The sequence below is a fragment of the Ammodytes marinus genome (assembly GCF_949987685.1).
Source record: "Ammodytes marinus genome assembly, chromosome: 4".
NCBI lineage: Eukaryota > Metazoa > Chordata > Actinopteri > Uranoscopiformes > Ammodytidae > Ammodytes > Ammodytes marinus.
The window spans coordinates 17,465,388-17,487,780 of record NC_137233.1 but is presented as its reverse complement, the minus strand read 5'-3'; the positions used below and the strand labels follow the sequence as shown (position 1 = coordinate 17,487,780).

At 41.2% G+C, this 22,393-nt stretch overlaps 3 protein-coding genes across 3 annotated transcripts; 1 reads left to right on the top strand and 2 right to left on the bottom strand.

Annotated features, from left to right (window-relative positions):
* Positions 1-486: 486 nt before the first annotated feature.
* Positions 487-5,691, bottom strand: slc25a20 (solute carrier family 25 member 20). The gene is made up of 10 exons (XM_080026856.1): positions 5,606-5,691; positions 5,378-5,502; positions 4,406-4,498; positions 4,185-4,312; positions 4,005-4,095; positions 3,574-3,691; positions 3,093-3,165; positions 2,887-2,996; positions 2,288-2,412; positions 487-1,456 (listed from the first exon to the last, which is right to left on the bottom strand). Exons 2-10 carry the CDS (start codon positions 5,477-5,479, stop codon positions 1,394-1,396), a joined length of 903 nt encoding a protein of 300 aa, XP_079882982.1. The 5' UTR covers positions 5,480-5,502; positions 5,606-5,691; the 3' UTR covers positions 487-1,393.
* Positions 5,692-7,807: 2,116 nt separating this feature from the next.
* On the bottom strand, positions 7,808-17,575 carry nckipsd (NCK interacting protein with SH3 domain). The gene is made up of 13 exons (XM_080026713.1): positions 17,261-17,575; positions 16,238-16,350; positions 15,934-16,144; positions 15,071-15,146; positions 14,131-14,687; positions 12,861-13,031; positions 11,646-11,732; positions 11,223-11,361; positions 11,043-11,123; positions 10,391-10,519; positions 10,102-10,191; positions 9,829-10,001; positions 7,808-9,437 (listed from the first exon to the last, which is right to left on the bottom strand). The coding sequence occupies exons 1-13, from the start codon at positions 17,429-17,431 to the stop codon at positions 9,213-9,215; spliced, it is 2,223 nt and encodes a 740-aa protein (XP_079882839.1). The 5' UTR covers positions 17,432-17,575; the 3' UTR covers positions 7,808-9,212.
* A 1,136-nt stretch (positions 17,576-18,711) lies between these two features.
* ndufaf3 (NADH:ubiquinone oxidoreductase complex assembly factor) lies at positions 18,712-21,689 on the top strand. The gene is made up of 5 exons (XM_080026826.1): positions 18,712-18,821; positions 20,495-20,690; positions 20,796-20,862; positions 21,108-21,208; positions 21,334-21,689. Exons 1-5 carry the CDS (start codon positions 18,733-18,735, stop codon positions 21,439-21,441), a joined length of 561 nt encoding a protein of 186 aa, XP_079882952.1. The 5' UTR covers positions 18,712-18,732; the 3' UTR covers positions 21,442-21,689.
* Positions 21,690-22,393: the final 704 nt, after the last annotated feature.

The window sequence follows — 22,393 nt, the reverse complement described above, 5'->3', positions numbered from 1 at the left end:
ATTTTTTTTTTAATACCAAACCAAAATATTAAGAGAACAATAAAGGGTTATTTGAGAGATTTTGTTGGAAAAGACCCCTTTCAAAAAGAGAGAAAAGTACTTTCAGGCTAAAGACTTATAAAGTTTAGCAAAATATACGGCAGACCTAAATAGTGCATGCTCTATAAATGAAAATGACATCTATCTTTGTTGTCAAATTGTTATATTTCTACCTGCTGCAGGTTGTAACTAGAACTTGTCTGAGGCAAGACATACCTCCAATTGATGATTGAATGTTCAATATTAATTTTATTTATTTATATTTATGACTTTTTTTTCAATTTCACTCAGTGTATAATTATCCTTTGTTTCAGTTGTTTAAATAAACACGAACAGTCCAGGCTTCTACCTTCTATGACAAGGACTACATTATTTTTAGATGATACATTAGAAGAAAAAGATAATAAAAAAAAAGTTCACAACAAGTCTGATTTCTGAATATAGATTCAATTTGTTTTATTTCTGTACATGTTGACATTCACACACTGTTCAATCAATCTCTTTATGACTATAGGCTCATAATTTCACATTTAAAAAAACAGAATGTGTATTTATAATTGGCGCTCACTGAATGGAATGTGACCATTCAGGGAGCAGACTGTTTGAAAGGTGTGTGTTTGCTGACAGACCGAACACACACATTAAACAACAAAATGCACCTCTTCCCTGATATGTGCAACTGCTCACAGATAACAAAGTGTAAGGCACGACATGTTAAAGGTCACTCCTGTTCTATTGTGGGAAAATAAGTAACATTTAAAAAAAGAAATCTGAAAGAAAATACAGCTAAACCAAAATGGAGCGAGAACATTCGACTGTGTGTACGTGTGTTTGTGTACTGGCTAAGGTGCACAGTTGTCACAACCTCTCAACTCTGAACCCTCAAGCAGGTCCAAAGGATTCTTGTGAATTACAGTGACACAACGTTTCAAAAAGAATCTAGCACATCGATGGAAAATTGCTTAAATGTCTTGGTATCGTTTGATTCTGTGTGTGTGTGTGTGTGTCTGTCTGTCTGTCTGTCTGTGTGTCTGTCTGTCTGTCTGTCTGTCTGTCTGTGTGTCTGTCTGTCTGTCTGTCTGTCTGTCTGTCTGTCTGTCTGTCTGTCTGTCTGTCTGTCTGTCTGTCTGTCTGTCTGTCTGTCTGTCTGTCTGTCTGTCTGTCTGTCTGTCTGTCTGTCTGTCTGTCTGTCTGTCTGTCTGTCTGTCTGTCTGTCTGTCTGTCTGTCTGTCTGTCTGTCTGTCTGTGTGTGTGTGTGTGTGTGTGTGTGTGTGTGTACTGCTAATAACTCTGTTGCGTTTTACAGTTCTGTTCCTGGGATACACATACTGTACGAGATGATGCTGAGGCTTCATCACAGGCCCGGTGCTACCCAGTTCAGGAACTTCATTGCACACTCAAATCCTAAGAAACAAGCCTGAGAAAAAAAGGAAGAGAAAAAACAGATTTTTTTTTAGTTGTGATGAAATTAATACTGTCTGCAATTCTTGTTTTCCTAAAATCTCAGATAGGAGTAAAAATGTGGAAATCATACATCCCAAGATGACATCCTAAAATGACTATTTTTACCTCGGTAACAGTCGAAAACCTAAAGATATTCAGGTTACGATCACGAGACATCAAACTTGAATATAGCCATTTTTTCTTGAAAAATCAGACCACATCAGAAAATAGTGGCTCCAGAAAAACGATGCTACAGCTGGCGTCTTTATGAATACTGTCATCTTGGTGAACAGATGACGAACTCCATGAGACTTCAAAGATAATTTGGTGGGAAATTGTGTTTATGTAGCCAATGACACATATATTTCATGGTACCTTATGGAACATTTTAAATTAGCCTTGATTTGCTGTTCACCCTGTGACCTCATACTTGGTCCCATTTTCTACATGCTCATTTGATTTTGTTTACTGTTCCTACGAGAATGTTTATTAAAAGAAAAGAGTTATAACCACAAACTAATGTAAACCTATCAGCTGATTTCATTGTTATTAATGATAGTTTGCCAGAATGATGCATGAAAAATTAAAAATATTGCCAAACTAGCACTAGCATCTTATTAACTAGATTATTTTAAGATTATGTCAAATCTGAATCACAAAGACTACATAAGACATATTTATGACCATGTCTTCTTTATCCATAAACTTTTCAAACTGAACATCGCTATATATCTAAATGTACCACCCAGGTCCTCCAAGCCTTTCATAGCGTTACTGAAATGAAGAGTAAGAGAAGTGCACTCACTGCGTTTGCAGGGAAAGCTCTGAGCATGACAGCGTTGAAGCCCTTATACAGAGATCCCACGCCCTCCTCTCTGATCAGCTCCCGCAGAACGTCCCGGAAGCCGCCGGGATATTTGCCCTCAGGAGCTGAGACAAATTAGAAAAAACATTTTATATTTATTAATTTTTTGAACAGGGTTCCCTCACTTACATAATCATCTAATTCAAGGACTTTCTGAGCCCAATTAAATTAATAGTTAAAATACTGTTACAAGACATTTTATAATGAGAACTAATGACACGAGCAGACAGCAAAACAGAGCCTATTTACTAATGTAGTAAAGTAAAGTAAAAAGAAAAAAAAAGAAAAAAATGACCAATGTCTATTTTCAAAACCATTTAAGGTCTTGATTATGTTTTTCTCAAATTCAGAAACTCTTTCAAGGACCCATGGGAGGGAACCCTGTGAATAAATGGCAAGAAATCTGTCTATGTTCAGCAAAGCAGAATCCAGGATATAGACTGAACCAATCACTCTGTTCTGGATACATAGAACAAATAAGACAAACAATAATTAATTAATTTTAATGTTCATAAGTTATGTTAATTAATCAAAATAACCTGTTTGGAAACGAGACTTGAGTACATCAGCTGGAATGGCCACTGCCCAGTTAAAGATCCCCGCCATTCCTCCAGCAAACAGCACACTGGGTACACTGAGCTCAGAGGGGCTGCGAGTGAAAAACAACAGGATCAACTGCTCGGAGGTGTTTTAACGACATAATGGACGGCCGTAAATATACTGTAAGGAAATAACAAATATTGACCTTTTTCCTGCTGGTGTGAGGGACTTCTTCAACCACTCGTAGGACGTGAAGTACATCCCACTGGCTGGAACATCTGGGTTACAAAACAAAAACAAAAAATGTGAATATTTGTATGGAAACATGCAATAGTATAGAATAGAAGCTTTATTTGTCATTGCGTTGAATCCAGTGTATTTACCTAGTACTTAGTAGTAGCACATAACTTACGTACTGTATACATAATGTGCTTGTTTTGGTATTTACAAGAACATGCAGTGACACACATTAACGGAGGCACTGTGACAACAACCCTACAGGAGGTGTGTTTAGTGACTACTGCTGAATGTAAACAGTAGCTTTTGTTTTATTACAGGAAAACTTCCAGAGGGCACTTTTAAAAGCTGAAGTCCTTTTCCATGAGGCGTTGTCATTATTTTATCTCCATAAAATCACTGGTTGTGCTGCCCGCTCAGCTTCAGGCTCTATTAGAGTAAAGAAGCACCTCTCATGAGAGTCAGAGCGGTGCCTTTGTAGAGTCCTCTGATCCCAAACTCTCTGTACAACTGTTTGACACAGTCCATGGGCCCGGCATACTTCACCTCTCCTGATGCTGCCTGGGTCTGAACACGAGGAAACACACACACACACACACACACACACACACACACACACACACACACACACACACACACACACACACACACACACACACACACACACACACACACACACACACACACACACACACACACACACACACACACACACACACACACACACACACACACACACACACACACACACACACACACACACACACACACACACATTATTTTACACTCACCGTCCCAAATTGCAGCTCACCAACTAGATTTTTGCACGTGGGAAAATACTATAAAACCTGTATATCTGTCCAAACACATAGCCTCTGACCTGCAGGAGGCATTTGATGCGTTCTCCAGGAGCCATGATGCCCGTGGTGAACACGCCCGACAACATCCCTGCGGCAAACAACTGTGGATACCTGCCGGAGACAATGCGCTCGATCATTAGCATATAATCGCATATTTATAAGTGAACAGTACGAGCACCCAAGACAGAGCAATCGCCTACGTGAGGATATCATCAGGGGTTTTCTGTTGGAGTTTCTTGCCGAGTCCAAATCCAAAGAAACAGACGGCAAACATGGGCGTGACTCCAATGATCGGGGCTGCCATGCCTTTATAGAGTCCTTTAAAACCCTGTGAGAGGAAGCCCATGACAAGGAAACATCAGCGTGAGTGAGGAAAATGTCTCTTTGGACAATATTTTATCCAATATATATTAATCCTTACCTCTTTGGCTAAAGTCTTTTTAAAACAATCAATGGTTCCGGCGTACACTAGAGTCTCTCCAGGTTTGGGTTTGGCCTGAGTCTGTAAACGCACCTGAGGGAAGAAGAATATCAACTCTGTATATCGACATCAGTCACAAAGAACCAGGCATCACAGTGTGGAAGCAGTGAGGTCACTATGGCACCGTGCACACACATACAGAAACATTTGACAATAGTTTGACCCCATCCAGCACATTTTAGGTGAGTTTGAACACCAACTGCAAGCCAGAGAGTAAATAAACCCAATGATAAGAGTAAATATTGGATTTACAGTTGTATGGTGGCCAGCAACATAATATGCAACGAATGCTAATGTCGCTCATTGTCATTAGTAAACGGTTGCTAAATTGTCTGCTATAACTATGATATTGTCGTGTTGTGTCTACAGCTAGTCAGTCCAAAAAGATCAATGAACAAAATTAATGATCAATGAATTGTGACAATGTTTTGAATTGAACAGGACGTTATATAGAAAACAAACATGATGAAACATGTTCAAAACTAACCCAAACACATGTTTTTACTGTTTTCAATTGAACCTACACCACACCAACAATAAGATGTCTGCAATACACTAATCTGTCAAATTGACCGATTGATCTGTGATATAAAGACTAGGCCTAATATCGAATATGGACCAGCCAGGTGATGTCTGTCTGTCTGTCAGTCAGTGCAGAAGGCCAAGGCAGCAGTGAGCTGAGTCATACAGACTTAATGTGGGTCAAAGTCCTGCAGCAGCCTGAGCTCTCACTCTGATCTCTCTACAATAAACATGAACAGTAACAGCTAATCAGCTTGTTATATGTGTTGTTATATGTCACCAGCTCTCCTGCCTGCTGCGGGGTCACAGGATGATTCTCGCGGTTGGTTGTTTTGTACGTAACACACTGTGTAAGTGAACACAGTCACAGTGCAAAGGTGCAGTAATTACTTTGATGGTGTCGAGTGGGTGTCCGGTGGCGACTAGGCAAATCCCTCCAAACCCTCCTGCGAAGAAGTTCTTCCCCGGACTGATCGCTTGCTGTTTGGCCATTTTTACTTTTTTTTTTTGGTCTCCTGGAAGAAGAAACAAAGCACAAAAAAGCAGCGACTGAATGAAACCGACCCCGGAAATAACTGCTGACACACCGAGAAATAAAACCATGAAGTAACAGCTCACCTGGTCGCGAGGTGTCTGTGTGCTGCTGTCACTGCTGCCTGCTGGACCTTTCACCCACTTACTACCCGGACCGGTTTGACTGCGACATAGCGTTACTTTGGTACGTCTCCGTTGGGTGTCCGGGTCGAAACTTGTTGGAATCTTAAATAAATAAATACATAATTTAATACAAGTAAGCAGGGCAAGGCAAGGCAAGTTTATTTAAAACACGATTCAGACAAGGCATTTCAAAGTGCTTTACAGTGGCATACATACATAAAAATATGATAAAAGAAAACGTTGGAGAAAATAATTTGAAGAAAACATAGTGTAAATAAATACATCCTTTTTTGGTTAATTATATAATGAATGTAAGTATATGCTAATGTGATATTGAAATATAGCTTTATTGTTTATTTCTGTGAATGGAATAAAAATCCATAAATCAGTATGTATATTTAGATACAATTAACATTACAACGGAACTGACCATTCATTACATCCAGATACAATATAGATATTAAGAGAAAAAGTAATAACTATAATGTATCTTACATCTTGCTTCTCCTTCCTACTGTTCCCACTGATTCTAGATTTCTGATCATTTAGTTTTATTTTTTTTCTTCTGTAGTGTATTTTGTTATGACACATTCTAAGATTACTGTAGTGTATTATGTTACTATACATTTTATATTAAGGCCTATTCTGCTACAGAGCAGGACAAAGACAATGCCTCATCTGGCAGGGGGCAAAGTCAGGGATGTCAGCTGCCTGAGTGAGGAAACCCTCAAGGCTGACCTGTAGATCATTCAAATTTCACACAAAGGTGACTGTCTTGTGAGTTAATCAAAGACAGTCTGGCTAAGAATTAACAGTAGTTTATTGACCCTGGCCACCATCATCATCATCATCATCATCATCAGCATTGTCTTAAAAGTTGCTGAATCAGACTTCTTGGCCAACGTGACATATCGACTCTACCTAGGTGATGACTAAACTCAGGATGTCCTCTGGGGGCCAGAGGTTGCCCTCTGACCATTAGGGTGGAGCTAGTTAGGGTACACCAATTAGGTGTTAGGAGGAGCAGGGCGTACTGTCCTAAATAACCAATCAGATCACTTAGATTGACAGGTTAAAACCAGCCACAATGCTGGAAAAGTTAGGTCTTTTAGGATACAGGAACTTTTCATAGCTTTTGGTTTTATGCATGTACCTCTATTAGTTTTTTGGCTACAAACACTTTAACTTTTTATTGGCTTCGTTTTGACTGCAGGATGAGTTTTGTTGTAAATAAAAGAATTGTTCCTGAAGACCTCCTCATCTGCCTCAAACTGCGTCTTCTTTCATCAACCCACTACCAACGCCGTTTTTCTGAGTAAAGGCCGGAAAATATACTGCACTTCCCTATCACTTAAACAATCAGAGAATACATACCATCTAACATGAATCATTAGAGTCGAGAAACTATTCATGTACTATGCATACAATTTTTATACAATCATTACATATAAACGTCTAAGATATCATTCCGGGGGGGGGGGGGCTGGATTATTTCCCGCAGTGCAGATGGAATCTTGTACTTCCCTGTGCAGATTGCTATATGTGTATTGCCCATATTATCATGATTTAGATTGCGATTATTCAACAACGCTCAAGGAGGCAGGAATCGGGATACAGATTTATTTAGTGTGGTTGTTTGAACTTAAAACGTTTTAATTTGGAGACTTTATAGAACAAGCATGGGAAGGGGAAAAAATGGAAGTGAAATTTCCAGTTTTTTTAATTTATTTCTGTGGGCATTTACTGGCAATAGTAGCAATAGTCTTGCATGATTTTTCTAGTTACAAGTAATTATTAGATACACTATCATATTGTGCTGGAATATGTTCTTTTTGTTTTCCTTTTGCAAAATATAATATGAAGTTTATGGATATTGTTATTGTACCGGAAGCTACAGTATACATTACATTTCTTTTGTATTGATATTTAATTCTGTATGGGATGGGCCACTTAAATGGCATGACTTGTAAAATCAATCAATCAATCAATCATAAACTCTGCTCCTTCTATCTAAATGGCATTATTAAAAACTTTTATCCTGTATCTTATCCGTGTCCTTAGTGTAAAAGTGTAACCTACAACACGATCACCCTCTCAACAACCAATTCGATCACTTCCAATGTTAAAATATAGCTTTATTAGTTTTATTATAACACAGTCGTAGCACTTTTGCGGACAATGTTAATCATGGAAAGAAGAGTGACTCACCTCTTTCTCTCACTTACACACTGTAAACAGAAACAATCAGTGAAGGACCACTCAGACATTAATTAAGAAATTGACATCCCTTTTGTGTTTCTACCTTTTCACTTCCAGATAGGGAATCCATGCCAGGAAAAAAGAACGGATAAGTCAAAGTGTACATCACATCACAACATCATGGGCAAGAAAAAAGGAAAATAAAATGTTGCTGTCAAAGTATATCAACCACGAGGAGATAAAAGAAATGCCCTATACTTCCTCTCCCTTGATGAGTACAAGCATCAGATAATGACTGGAAATCAACAACACTGGCGATTGTATTATCTCAGATAATAAGAGCAGACCAGTTTTGCCCAGCAGGAAGCCACAGCTCATATTGGCCAAGACAACATAACATGTTGCTATGATACCTTGTTGCAGCACAGTTTGAATGTGAATGTAGCATACAGACAAAAACCTTTATCTACTCTACAATCAGCAACTTCTGATGCTTAAGGAGCTTTGCATAATGTCAATATGGAGAGTTCATGTTGAAGAGTTTGAAAAAGCAGTGAAGAGACAAAAAGTACCAGACTGCAGCCACAGGAGAGACTCAATATGTAGCAGCAAGTTCCCCAGCTCACAGCTCAGTAATGATAACATGAGTCAGACTGTGCTCTGTTTGACTACGATAGTAAACTCGTTCAGCTCGACGTTAATTTTTATTTATATTTAATTAAGCAGTGAATGAAAAAGGAAGTTAGTGTAAGAGTATTATACTCTATAAAGAGAGCAATGCTGTCAGTAATACACAGTAGTTTGGTCCCACTAAAAGGGAAGCACATAAACGGTTCAAATAATGGCACTCTTGTCTGTAACATAGCTTCAAATGACCCTTTTTTATTTAAAATATTTGAGTTTGTTTTAAAATCAATTTAATTAAAGTTATGTCGGTCGGAATACACTTTTAATTCCTGGTTCCTGTTACTTTAAATTCAAAATACTTTGAGTAAATACTGCTCATGAATCCTTTTTAAGGTAAGTATTGCTAGGAATTCACTGAAAGGTTTGGCCTGCATTTTGGCTATGTTATAGCCATATTTTTGGCATACTTTTTCCAAAGAATAAAGACTAAATAAATCCTCCTTTATCAAATGAGATTCAGTTAAAAAGGGAAAGCTGAGAAACAGTGCAAGATCTTTCCGTAATCAGCATCATGTGCATGCTGCTGCCCTGGTTCAGGACAGAAAAAAGTTGGCAAAAGGCTTAGCCTTTCTCGGAGCGGGCTGGCACAGAACATACAGAACTACTTTCTTCCGAGCTTTATATGTACCTCCCTGTAGTGGACTGCAGCAGACTACACTGTGTGAGCGTGCTACTGATATGGTTAGTCCTGGTTTTCACTGATATGTGGGAACTCCTTGTAGATCTGCTGTACAATTAGCTTATCCATCTGTTTGACCGTGGCGCTCCCCTCCTCCTCTCCGGGATCTTCCTCTTCCCTGAGGATCCTCTGCAGCGCCCCCTGCAGGTCAGACAGGCGGTGCTGGTGCTCCAGGTAGTCCGTGGAGCGGATTATGGAGTGCATGAGGGAGAGGTACTCCATCCGCAGCTTCACAGGGAGGGCGAGAGAGGAGTTTATCATCACACTGTTACTGATGCGTCATTAAAAGGTGCACTATGTAACTTTGGGTGTGTCAGATAAGTGAACATTTTTTAAAGTATTTTCTCATTACTGATTAACAAACTTTTCTCAAAGGAAAATGTCATTCCTGGAACAATGTTTGAAGTTAGAAACATACCTGAAAAGTTACTGTTTCACTGCTGTTGTTTACAGCAGCTTATGTTTGGTCCCAGGTAACTCAAAATAAGTTTGTTTTGATTTATGATGATATAATTATTCAATACTAAGAGTTGCATGTAGAATAAATCTGTTATGTAAGCTAACTGAAGGTTCTGCAAATGTAAACAGTCAGTAGCTTTGCAGTTTTTCCAGGTCTTACCTTGTCTCCAGGTGAAAGGTCAGATATCTGTCGAACGGCGATGTCAATCATCACCATCATGTCGGTGCGGTAGAAGATGTCAGCTGTCTCTTGGTTGGCAAAAACATCCTGTAGGAACTTGAGCACTGAGTGCGGTGCGGGCGGGGTGTGTTTGAACATGCACACAGGGTCGTCTGGAAGGGAGGGGAGGATTGACAGAACAAGTGAGTGATGATGTCGTCATAGAGTGTTAGGAAAAAAATTGGAATATGGCAAACAATGGTGGCATTTTACCGCCTCTGTTCAGAAGCAGCAGCACTTTTTCAGACAGGATCTTGACATTTTTCTTCTTCACTTCCTCCATGATCACATTGCCGCTGGGTGCTGTTGGGAGAGGGGGGGGGGGGGTCACAGAGGAGACACGTCAAAATATTTACAGTTAAAAAAATAAAAGCTCTTTTTTAGGTCAGCTTCACGTAACACAAGGACCTTGGCATTAGTAAACATAAATGGAATGCAGCCATCATTAATCTAATTATCTCAAGTAAAAATGTCTGCTGTGTGCGTGGTGGTTGTTTCTCACTCGTGTGGTGCAGGTTGAAGGCCAGCAAGAGGTTCAGGAAGATGTCAGGCAACTGCTCCGTGGGATCAGAGGGAAGCCCGTCCTCCACCACGCCCAGCAGAAACTGAACAAAGTCTGCATTCAAGTGCTCTGAAAGCATAGAAGGAACACATTATCCCTTTAATAAACCGTTCAATGCCTGTATGGCAATCTTATGGACCAGTTAAGGTTTGGTAAACCTTTCATTATGTGTCAGATTAAGTGAAAAATACATGGTCCGACTCCGGAAGCTTAAAGCTATTGTGCGTAACTTTTTCATGTAAATGAACGTCGGTTACATTCAAGCCATCGCCAAACGAGTTGACACAAAGTTCATTAAGCTCCACAAAACTCTCAGTGTATTTTTCAGTATGGCAGCATTTACAAACTGGTGTCACCCCCTTACACTGGCACAGGAGCTCAGAAAAATCCCAAGAAACGCCCAATAAATCATCCATGAGCGATCACCGAAGGCTTATGTAGATGCGCCGACAGTGTTGTTGTAACTACTCAGAATTCCTCATGGGGGCAACCGAAGTAACACACTATAGCTTTAACACAAAGTTGTTTTTTTCTTTGTTTTTGTTGCACCTTGTTCGGAACACTTCAGCCTTAAATACTTTATATGCCATACCATAGTGATGATATGGGACCTGTTCGCCCATTGAGAAGATCATAGTAAGCACCAAAGCTGTGTAGCACATCTTCTGGTGTTCTGGGTAATGAGAAAGACAGGCATGATGGTCATTTTTTAAATTACATTAAGTTGGCTACTGATGAACAAGAGGACGTGGTGAGAAATTAATGTCTCCACCTTGTGTGTCAGTCTGCAGGTCCCTGGCCAGCTCCATGGGGAGGATGGAGTTGAGGAAGGTGGAGATGAGAGCAGCATCTAGGCTGCACATCGCCCCGAACACTTTGAGCAGCAGCAGACGCAAAGATACGCGAAGCTCCTGCACGGTCACATGATGGCAACAATGAGCCAGAAACAACCAAACGTCACCAACACCATATTACCCAACCCCCAAGCCAAGGCCACAGAGGCTAACATTTTGTTCACTAGTGCTACACCAGGCTTTTTATCGGAATATAATCAAAATAACAAATATCAAGTGAATATTTTGAGAGGAAACCATCTTTGCAGAATGTTTTTGATAAATAACAGTTTTTCTTGAAAACAGATAACATTTTAGGTCAGAGTGTCAAAATAAAATGGTTTGTTATTGTAACGTCTCACCATCTGATAATATGACACCAAGGACAGCACATTCTCGTAGTGGTTGTCCTTGCACATTCTTCTACACACCTCTGGATCTGCGTCAGTCTGAGGAAAAGAGGGAAAAAAACTTTTATTTTTTTCCGTTTTAACAGCAATTATATAATACCATCGTTACCATGTAACTTTTCTAATCTGTTGGACGGCCGTGGTCCCCGAACACACCAGAGGATTATGGCGCCGATCGGGACATCCTAAACCTGGTGTGAGTTCTGGGTCTGTAAAAACTGCCAACAAAAGGATATTTGGCAGCCTGGGGAGTTCACAGTCCGTGATGGATTTGTAAAGTTAGTCTGAGCCGCTCTGATCCTATCAAACACATCTGGTGTTTACAGTGCGACAACTGCTTGGTTCCTGTGGTCATATCATTGACCCATGCCAAGAGAAAACTTTTAATTTTCTAATGATCAGGATGATGCAGTAATATCACCTCTTTAGCTTTTGGTCCTACCTCTGGGATGTGTTAAAGTGATTACGAGGAACGTTCCATTCTTGTTTTTCTAGCAGCACCTTTGGACAAAAGCGATATTGTTTTTTTTTACACCAGCGGCTGTTGTCCTAAAGATCTTTAAGAGCGTGTGCCGGCAGGGTTTGTATTTGTTTAGGATGCGAGTGTAAGAGAGACCACAGGATGCATCAAGATAAGGTAATGTATTAATATGTGACTATTTCAGATTAATAATGGTTTTATGAAGATGGTGACGCAAAGAAACTTTGATTAAGTACCGTTCGGGATACACAAGACGTTCCGGTCTGCCTGTTGCAAATCGATTTATCAAATTTTGTGGGGAATCGTACCCAAGCAAAGGCATTAATAACAATGCTAGATTTGTCGCTGATGGTCTCTTTCGTTGTTACAGGTCATTTATGATCATCAGGGAAAAATGCAACCGTTTCATAAACATTTAAAAGTTCCTAGTAGTCACTTTAAGGACCGATGCTGGATCCCATAGAGGTTTTGTGTGCTTTTTGTAATGACGTTCTTTTGTCTATTTTGTTGTTCTTGTGTCGTTTTCTCTTCCACTTGTTTGATAAGTGATGCACAACTTTTGTATTGAAGTGCTGCAAAAAAACGACAAATCTGTGTTTCTGTCTGTCAATCGGGACCATTTAACACCTCAGACACTGTCACGAGCATGTGCTGTTACAGGAGACCGACAGCTCCCCGCGTCGTACCAGTATCTTCAGCAGCTCCTCCAGGTAGCAGGCGATGAGAGCGTGGTCCTCGTGAAGCGCCCAGCTGCGCTGCTGGGAGTCCTCCCGGCGACGTGTCAGGTCGCTGAAGATCACCTCCAGCCTCTGTTCATCATGACACACCTGACCCTGAGGCAGCGCCACACTCGAATCCTACAGAGACAAAGAATATCAGGACACGCCCACTGCTGCTGTAACAGTGGTAATACCAGTACACAGGACATTTTCTTAGTTTTTATTATCTGACACAGGAAGTAAGTTCTTAACTTATAAAGAAAAACAATTGAGAGCATGGGATGCTTCACGTCACTGATACTTCATACATCATGTTTTATGCTTTTGAACCTGCGTTCATTATTCAATATTGGTGAGGGCCAAGCAACAAACTGTGATATATTGAAATCATTTCACCTCAAAAAGTTATACAAATCCAGAAAATACAGCGCAACATTAGTTGAGGCAAGTTTATCATAGCTTTCCCATTCAAACCAGCTTCCTGCTGGACCGTGAAACCAAAACAATGAGCTCCGACATGCAGCATAGATAGTCTGGTGATGATTTTCCCTGCCATATCAAAAATATTTATTAGAGCAGCTTCTTAAGATGATACTTGTGTTTTGCCTCTTCTCTGCATTAGGGTCTGTGCATGGTTGGCTGCATAGTGGGAGATATCAATGTTTGTTTGGTTTCTTAGGAAGAGGCTATTCGCTATAATTCATATAAAAAGTATACAGTATATAACAGGCTTGAAAAACATTTGCACTACAACCTTCAATTAGGTTTTGTTTACAACTCTTTTGTGAAGCCCATGTTGAGGGTCTCATGTTTAAAAGCACACTTATAGATCACAGATGTATTCTAGGCTTTCTTCTTGAATGAGCAAGGTCTGTGCGTGCACACATGTCACCAAGTAAACATGCATGCAGCCAAAAGTTCTCCGCTGCTGCTTGGGGTTCAATTACACTCTCACCAACTATTAACCACCTCTCACCCAGAGGAAGAGACAGAAAAGTCCTCCAGGAAATGAAGCTTTAAGCTTGGTGTGACACCGCAAAGCATGAGTTCACAAACGGGAAATGAGCGTTTGATACTGTGAGAAATGTACCCCTGCGTCTTAAAAAAAACTACTCTGAGAAATGTCGGCTAAATGCAGACGGGAGCTGTAACCCTAACCCCCTGTTGGTATTCTCCTTTAAGCCTGTGAAGCTTGGAGGATGCTGAACCCACAGTGTGCAATGAAAACATATCTGACCTTGCTCTCCACAAGCGAGAGGAGGACCTGCTCCAGAGCGGAGGAGGCTTGAGGTAAGGCCGTCTGCAGGTGGCCCACCACCACGCCCACAGCGACCCGCGACAGCTCGTAACTCAGGCCCGTGTTCTTCCGTACCAGCTCGATCATTTCAGCACCGGTAGTCATTGGCACTGGCCGGGAAGTAGTGGGGCTGGCGGGGGGGCTCTCGGCGATGGACGGGGGGGCTACCGGCCACTCGCTCTGGTCCGGCTGCTGCTGCTGCTCCTGAGAGGGAGGGGTGGCGGCCTGGGGCGGCTGTGGAGCCGGGCTCTTTTTCCCAGGAGCCTGCTGAGGAGGAGGAGGGGAGGCAGAGGGAAGCTCTTCAACATGAGGGGCAGAGGGCTTCACCACACGCGAGGGCACGGGAGGAGGGGGGGTGCTGGAGACACTGGGCAGGCTGACCTCAGAGGAGGCCGGCGAGCGGGAGGAGGCCGACTCCAAAGAAGTGCTGCTGATGGTGAGGGAGGGTGCAGGGGACGCAGGGAGAGAGGACCCTCTGGAGGGGACATCTGGCTCTGCTGAGAAAGAGAGAGAGAGCAAGAGAGCTCCAGTTACATAGAGAGTGCACAAGAATGACCTGACTAAGAATAGAGTGGGTTTGTGAGGCAAAATAGCTGCAGCAGGTATAGCATTAAAAAAATAATAATAATTCTTCTGTCATTCTGCCATCCACCTAGAACTTTGCAGCATTTTAAATACTTTTATTTTTATCTATTTACTTATGCATTTCTAGCCTCACTGAATGTCCTGTGTCAACTAATTTCGTTGTATTCTTCTGCAATGACAATAAAGGCTTTCTGATATTTCTGATAAGCAGAAATGCTGTGCTGTCACCCTAGATTGTAATAAACTCCTATGTTGTGAATAGTGAGTGGGACAATGCGTCTCTCTGAGCTCTCACCTGGACGCCGGCTGCTCAGCTGCTTCTCGGGGGGAGGAGGGGCGATGGGGGCCGCACGCCGGGCCTGAGGAGGCACCTGCACGACAGGAAGCAGGAGGTGAAACTGACCATACACACACAGGGTCATGTGAGGGTACATATAGTGCCTGTGTCTATGTAGTTATATAGCGGACGATGTGAGCATATAGAGGAAACCTGATCAAGTAATGATCCCTGGTTGCAAATATCTGTGAGGTGGGGAATTCATGTACAGTAAGTAGAACAACAGCAGCGTTGAGCACATTTGCCAACTGACCATTGGCGAATAACAACTGCAAACAGGCAAGCACATTTCATTTATGAAGCACTTTTAAAAACAAACGTTGAAGGGCTATACAGGAAGAAAAGGAGAGAGCGAAAAGACACTGAGAAATAAACCTCATGGCGTTTTCTCGGACCCAACTGAAGAAGGATCTGGAGACTTCTACTGGAAAATAATTTGACGTAAGGCTGGTAAAGATGTGAAATGAAGGATTTATTTTACTGCACCAAACTGAATCGACCTGGCTGGTCTGGGGTGCTAAAAATAGCAATTGAATGGGCATGGTTGTAGATGCCTTCCCATATCACTGAAATGAAGTGGAAATAACCAGACCAAAGGTTGTGTTATTATGGACAGAGGGAAAATGTGTGGCTCAAGTAACAATATGGGTTCAGACATCTATCACACTCATTCTCTATGAAGTTCCAGGTAAATACCAGATGGTCTTGATTTGGAAAAATGGACGCCGAAAAAAAGTTTAAAGATGACGAGGGAAGAAGGCCCTAAATATCCAAATCCTGTATATTTGATGTAAATGTGCGATGATGTATGAGCAGTTTACCTGGTAGAAGCCCGGTTCTCTCTGCATATTGTCCACGCTGCCTGAGAGCAGCATGCCACCCTGCCGTCCGTACTCTCGGGTAAGACCATTGGGCGGAGGAGGAGTCTGAGTGAGCGATATCTCACTGCTAGAAGACGGGAGGCCTTGTTTGTGACTCAAAGACGATGAGTTTCGTCGTGTCAGGGTCTCCTTTCTGTGATGGATCAGCTTCCTGCAACACAGGAGAGAACAGGGAGGGACTCAGGCACGGAAACAACGTCAGGATCAGTATGCTAAGAGTCGATAAAAGTTCATTTCCACTCACTGCAGAACATCTCTCTGTTCCAGGTTGTATTTGCCTCCGTTCTTTAAGGCCACATTGTGTATCCCTTCGATGGCTCTGTCAATGGACTGCAACACCTCATCCTGCTCTGGAGCCTGTAGCAGAGACACACAGAGAAAGGAGGGGGGGGGGGGCAATTAAATATTCATTGTCATAATTATAAAATTTTAATCAGGAACAGAATTGTGGCCTCTGAGACACGTGAGACTCCAGGCAGAAACAAACTGGGACGGATCTAACAAACAAACAAAAACATCCTTTACACCAGCAAGGCTTCACATTCAGGTACAAGAGAAAATATTACATTCCTGTGCTACTGGTGTGTAAGCCTGTGATGTCACAAAAAGACATGCTAGGACTAGTGTTCATCTTTTCTGTTCAGTGTGGAACAAAAAAAACCTAAAGCTATGTGGACGGAAAGTACTAGGCCTACTATCCGTCCACATAGCTTTAGATTTTTTTTTAATTTGTGTCCCTAAAATGTTTTTGTTTTGTTTTTCTTTTTAGAAGTAGCCACTTCTTCCTGCAAGAAAAGATGAGAAGGATTGTTGATAATAAAACAAAGAGACAGAGCAACAGGAACACATGACATGATTTGAAACGAATGTCTTTTTAACCTCGGATCTGGAGCATACTGTGCTGCATCATCATGTCCCATCCTCTCCCTGACTGATCTTCCTGTCCTGTCCGGTCTCAACCTCATCTCTCTGTCGCAGTGAGCAGCTGCAGTGCAGAAGGCGAAGGCCATGTCCCCTCCATAATGCAACCCTTCTGATAGGCTAATGTTTGGCTTCTTCAGCGGGAGCGCATTCCCTTCACCTGCACCATAAGCAGCAGTGGGGTTCCAGCACGGCACGGCCTGCCCTTCTTAAGCACAGTTAACACGGGATCTGTCTCTCTGGATCCCATCAACCCCTTCACGTTACTGCGCATTCACTCGGCCACCGCTTGTGCACATTGCTAGCATAAAAGAAAGAACATAACGCCCTAATGTGGTGTGTTTACCTGTATTTTTTCCACGTATGAGGACGGGATGTAGCCAGTTTCCCCCGAGCTGCAGCGGGACCCCAGCCACCAGTGTTTGTTGCTCCTCTCCAGGATTAGGAAGCTTTCTCCGGCCGCAAAGTGCAGCGAGTTGGGCTCCGCGGATCGGAATGCGTACATAGACCGGTACATGCTTTGGCGAAACGTTAACGCGCTGAAAACGAGCAGGAACCGACGCTACAAGCGGTGTAGGGAGACAGAGAGTGTCCTAGTGGAGAAATCTGCTCTGCTAGGAGTGATTTAAAGAGGCTCTGAAGGCATGGCCCCGGCGGATCGCTGCTGTCTATTTACAATTGAGCTCAGATCATCTGACCCGTGACTGTGAGCAGCGATCACCGCAGGGGGCGCTGCTGCTCGCCAGACACGCCCCCCAGGCATTTTAATCAAACACAGAGCGGAGACCACCCCACAGATCCTGAAAAACATTATGTTCTATAAAAACATCGTTGGGTGCTTTATATTGTATTGTTTTATAGCCAACAGATTTGTCCGATTGTGTAAATCTTTGTAGACCACGAGTTTTATGATACGGCTAAATGTCAACCTTATTGTAAACACGTTTTAGGCTATTAAGGCTATCCTGTCCCCTGTCTTACAAACACACACACACACACACACACACACACACACACACACACACACACACACACACACACACACACACACACACACACACACACACACACAAACATTTTCCTCTATTAATAGTTAGATTACTTTGAAATGTGGGAACATAGGGCTGTGAGAACATATGCATGCTCCCCTTGGCTTATTAAAAGCTCATTTAAATACATATTGCACTTTGTCTTTTTTACTCCACAACAGTTGTCTGACAGCAGTTAGCTACTTTTCAGATCAAGACTGTATTTGTCAAAAACATGATAGTCATAGATTGAACTACCTAAAATAAAATTAAATTAAAATGAGATCTACCTGGACCATATTCAGATTCTACACAGTTATAATTGAGGAATAGCATAATATGTATAATGAATATAACACTATGATACTTTGCATAATGAGTTTAAAAAAAAATGTTTTACTTTTGATACTTTAAATATATATATATATATATATATATATATATATATATATATATATATATATATATATATATATATATATATATATATATATATATATATATATATAATGAAATTATATTCTAATAGCCTAATTCATATTGTGTGGATGGTTTATCCATTATGATGGTTCCCTTAAAATCCCAAACTAATATTTTATCTGTTTGAACAGCATCCAACAGGAGTTCATACTTGTACTCATTATTTTGTTTAACATGATATAGGCCTACAGTTATGGATATTAAACATATCAATAACGATATTAAAAAGTTCGATGATGCGTTGCACAACACCGGAAACAGGTGCTTGTGTTACACTGAATTCGATCCCCAGTGTTTGTCCTCCATCAACATGGCCGGTGTGGTGTGTGCCAGATCCCTCCTTCACAGAACAACACAAGGCTTTCTCTTCTCCTCCAGGGCGGTGCCCGCTATCTCAAGGTGTGTGGGCTTTTTAATAATGTGACAGAAAGATTTCAAATCGGTGTGGTCGCTTCAGTAACTCACTCCCCCTCCTCCCCTCTATGTGAAGACTAGGGTATTACAAACTCGTGTTATGGTTATGAAATACCTGACCTGTCTCAGAGGTTTGACATGCTTTGATTACAAGTATTTTTTGTTCAGCAGAGGCAATTCTGGTTTTCAGCCATACCTTAAAGGCTATAGCATTATCCCCAGAAATAAATACATTATTACAGTCTTAATCACACTCATGGCCTGACCAGTGGGTGGATGCATCTATGGGATTCACACTGCAGGTCATTTTATGACAAGATACGGAACGAACTCTTCTGTTGACTGAGGGTTCCTTGTTTGTTCACTAGTTGGCCTTCAGTTAGAGCTGTAACTGTTATTTTCATTATGAATCACTATTATCCTTTTTGATGAATCGGGTAATTGTTAGGTCTAGAAAATGACAGAAAATACTAAAACCCAAGGAAACCATGCATACAGTTAAAAATGTAATCATCAATCAAGTGTAAAATATCAGTAGAATGTAGAATGGCTTTTATCCATTTTTGCAAATATTTTTTTCACATGTGATTCTTTTGCTCTCGCTGTTTCTCATTTGTCTAGTTTCTGTGTGAATGTATGAGTCAGAGTATCCAAGGCAGGCTGCTCATTCTCCCATCAAATTATTATAAAAGAAATCCCGAAACTTTGCTTTAAAAGTGGCGTAGGCCTTCTTTTAGGCATTTTGCTTTACCCTTAGAAGTCCCCTGCTTTGCCACTTTAAAAAACATCTTGAGTGGCAGCAGATAACTTAAAAGTGCCTCACATCTCAAAAACAGCAGATTGCTGAGCTTGCTCAGATTGTCACAATCAGAAAGTGAAAGTGTGAGAAAAAGGCAAAATTGTGCAGAAGCACCTCAGGCTGCTGAAAAAGGTCAAAAGCATTTGGCTGTCAGCCAAGTCAGTAGTAGGGGTGGGACGACACATGTAACTCATGATACAATACTGTGACGATATTTGGCCCTCGAATACAACAGTATCACGATAAACAATATATGCGATTTTTCAATATATTGCAAGACATGTAATCTACAATACATTACGATATCTGTGAAATTAAAGAAGAAAAATACCCATAAAAAGCGAAAAGGCAGGAATTATATGTTTATATACAGAACTGACATGAAAAGATTATCAGATTTGTCATTGTGCAATCTGTGCATCTCAAACTGGCCAATTGCACATAAAACTATGTAAAACAAATTGCACCATGCACCTTAAAAAAGTCACTTACAAAATAGCAAGCGGGGAAATCAGTTTTACAGAACACCTGCATCTTGTAATAAAATATCGATATTTGGTGCTTGTGTATTGACAATTTACCACAAGAGAAATTACGACAATATGTCACAATTCGATTTTTTTCTATTATTTCAATATTCTCCTAGTCAGTAGGATGCCTGGAGGCTTTTGGGTTTTAAACTGGGCCACATGGCAACAAAGAAGAAAGCCCCGCGCATTGGATACATGATTACAGACTGTTTCAGGCCACAAGCTCTTTAAAATATTAAACCTCATAATAAATAATAGAAAAGGATCAGTCTTGTGAACTGAATATGAGTTTTCGATTCTAACTTATTTTAACCTGTTATTTGCCCCAGCCCATTTCTGTCCCGCGCACACAGATTGGGTCCCAGTGATGATGAAATGTACCAGCGGACCACGGTGTCCGTCATGCAGAAGGAGCCCGGCAGCGGGATCATGATCCACAGCTATAGTCCTCAAGGGTTCAACATCGACGGTAACAGGGTGTTTGGGCCCTGTGCTGTGCTGCCCCCTGCTATCCTCCAGTGGAACGTGAGACCAACATTTAGTCGGGTCATGTGCTCATGTATTACATTTAAACAATTATCTTTGTTGGTTTGGCTTTTTCTTTATTGGTTTAAATCTTTTTATCTGTAGGTTGGCAGCCATGAAGACATCACAGAAGAAAGTGTCTCACTTTTCCACATGATTGAACCGAGAATAGGTATAAAATAAAGAAAATTAAGATAAAAGCACACTGACACACCGATGGGTGATAAATTCCAAGAAACTATATTGGAGTTAAGAGACCATTTAGTGACCTGTATGGTAGCATGCATCTGCATTCATTATGTTTTTTCACATGGTAACTTAGGTGTTTTCTCTAAGTTTATCTCTCACGATTGCTGTATTTGATTGAAACAAATCCTAATGCATGTCATTTGACTTATTTTCTTGTTGTCTATGCAGAGATTCTTGTGCTGGGCACAGGCAAACGGTCTGAAAGGATTAACCCCTCAGTTCTCGCTCTGCTCAAGAGTAAAGGCATTGCTGTGGAGGTGCAGGACACAGTAAGTGAGGTTCATATGCTCCTTTACGTCAGCCTGACTAAGTTCTTTCTGACACTTTAAAACTAACAGAACGGTCCTGATTTCCCTCTTTTTCTTTCTTTTTTTCCATCTCTGCTGTTTTGCAGCCAAATGCATGTGCAACCTTCAACTTCCTGGTCAGTGAACGTAGAGTGGCAGCTGCTGGTCTGATCCCTCCACCCATCAGCAAGGCACTGGAAGTGACACAGGAATAAGTGTTGTCATACAAACTAGGACTCATTTCTGCAGACGAAGGTTGGAGGATTTTTGAATGGTGTGATGTCGCTGGGGGAACAAACTCGGTGACCTCAATCCCACCATATTTGGTTATGGCTGTTATTTTTGGAGACAAATGTGTTAAAAGCGGCCTTCAATTTCTTTGTATAGTATATTACGGTATTTTCTTTGTGTTGAAATTACTGTGTTATGTACATAAACTATGTATTTAAAGTTTTACATGCAACAAGCAATAACTCAGTGTTGTGGTTGTTATTTTCTCATGCATATCATAAGTTTATTACAACTCCTAGATGCAATATGTATTATCATAGAAAGATTTCTGTGCAGCAGCTTGTAAAGATTCTTAGTGAATGGATGTGTGGCAAGCAACCCTCACCCTGAGGTGTTGTTGGTGGTGACTGTCCTTCATATGTTTAAGCCTCTTACACTCGGTGTGTACTCCGCCTTCAACAGTGCTGCCAGCAACAAGCTGCACATGACATACTTCACTGGCTTTGTCCTTCTCACACTTAAGCCCCCCAAGGTTAAGAGAATCTGCAAATCCTCTGCGCATCACTGTGAATCATCTATAATCATCCTCAGCCTCTGTGCCACATGCCCACTGTTATTCACGGGCAGGGTGCTGCATGGCTACTTTCACCTGCTGATGATGTGCTTGAAGAACATCCATCCAATCAAACTTGCTCCACTTTGGTCACCCTTGTCCATGTATCCAAATTCTAAGTTCAGTTATAAGTTAATTTAACTGTCAATTGAAGAGGCAAAGTAAACGGCAGCTAAAAAAACATTGAATATTAAGCTGACTTTACTAGCTAAAGTAATGAGTTAACCATACATTCAGTAATGTTCTGGTTTATATGGCTTTTACAGATGGACTGTATCTAAGAGGAATAATGATTGTGACGAAAGGATATATTCAGGATTTTA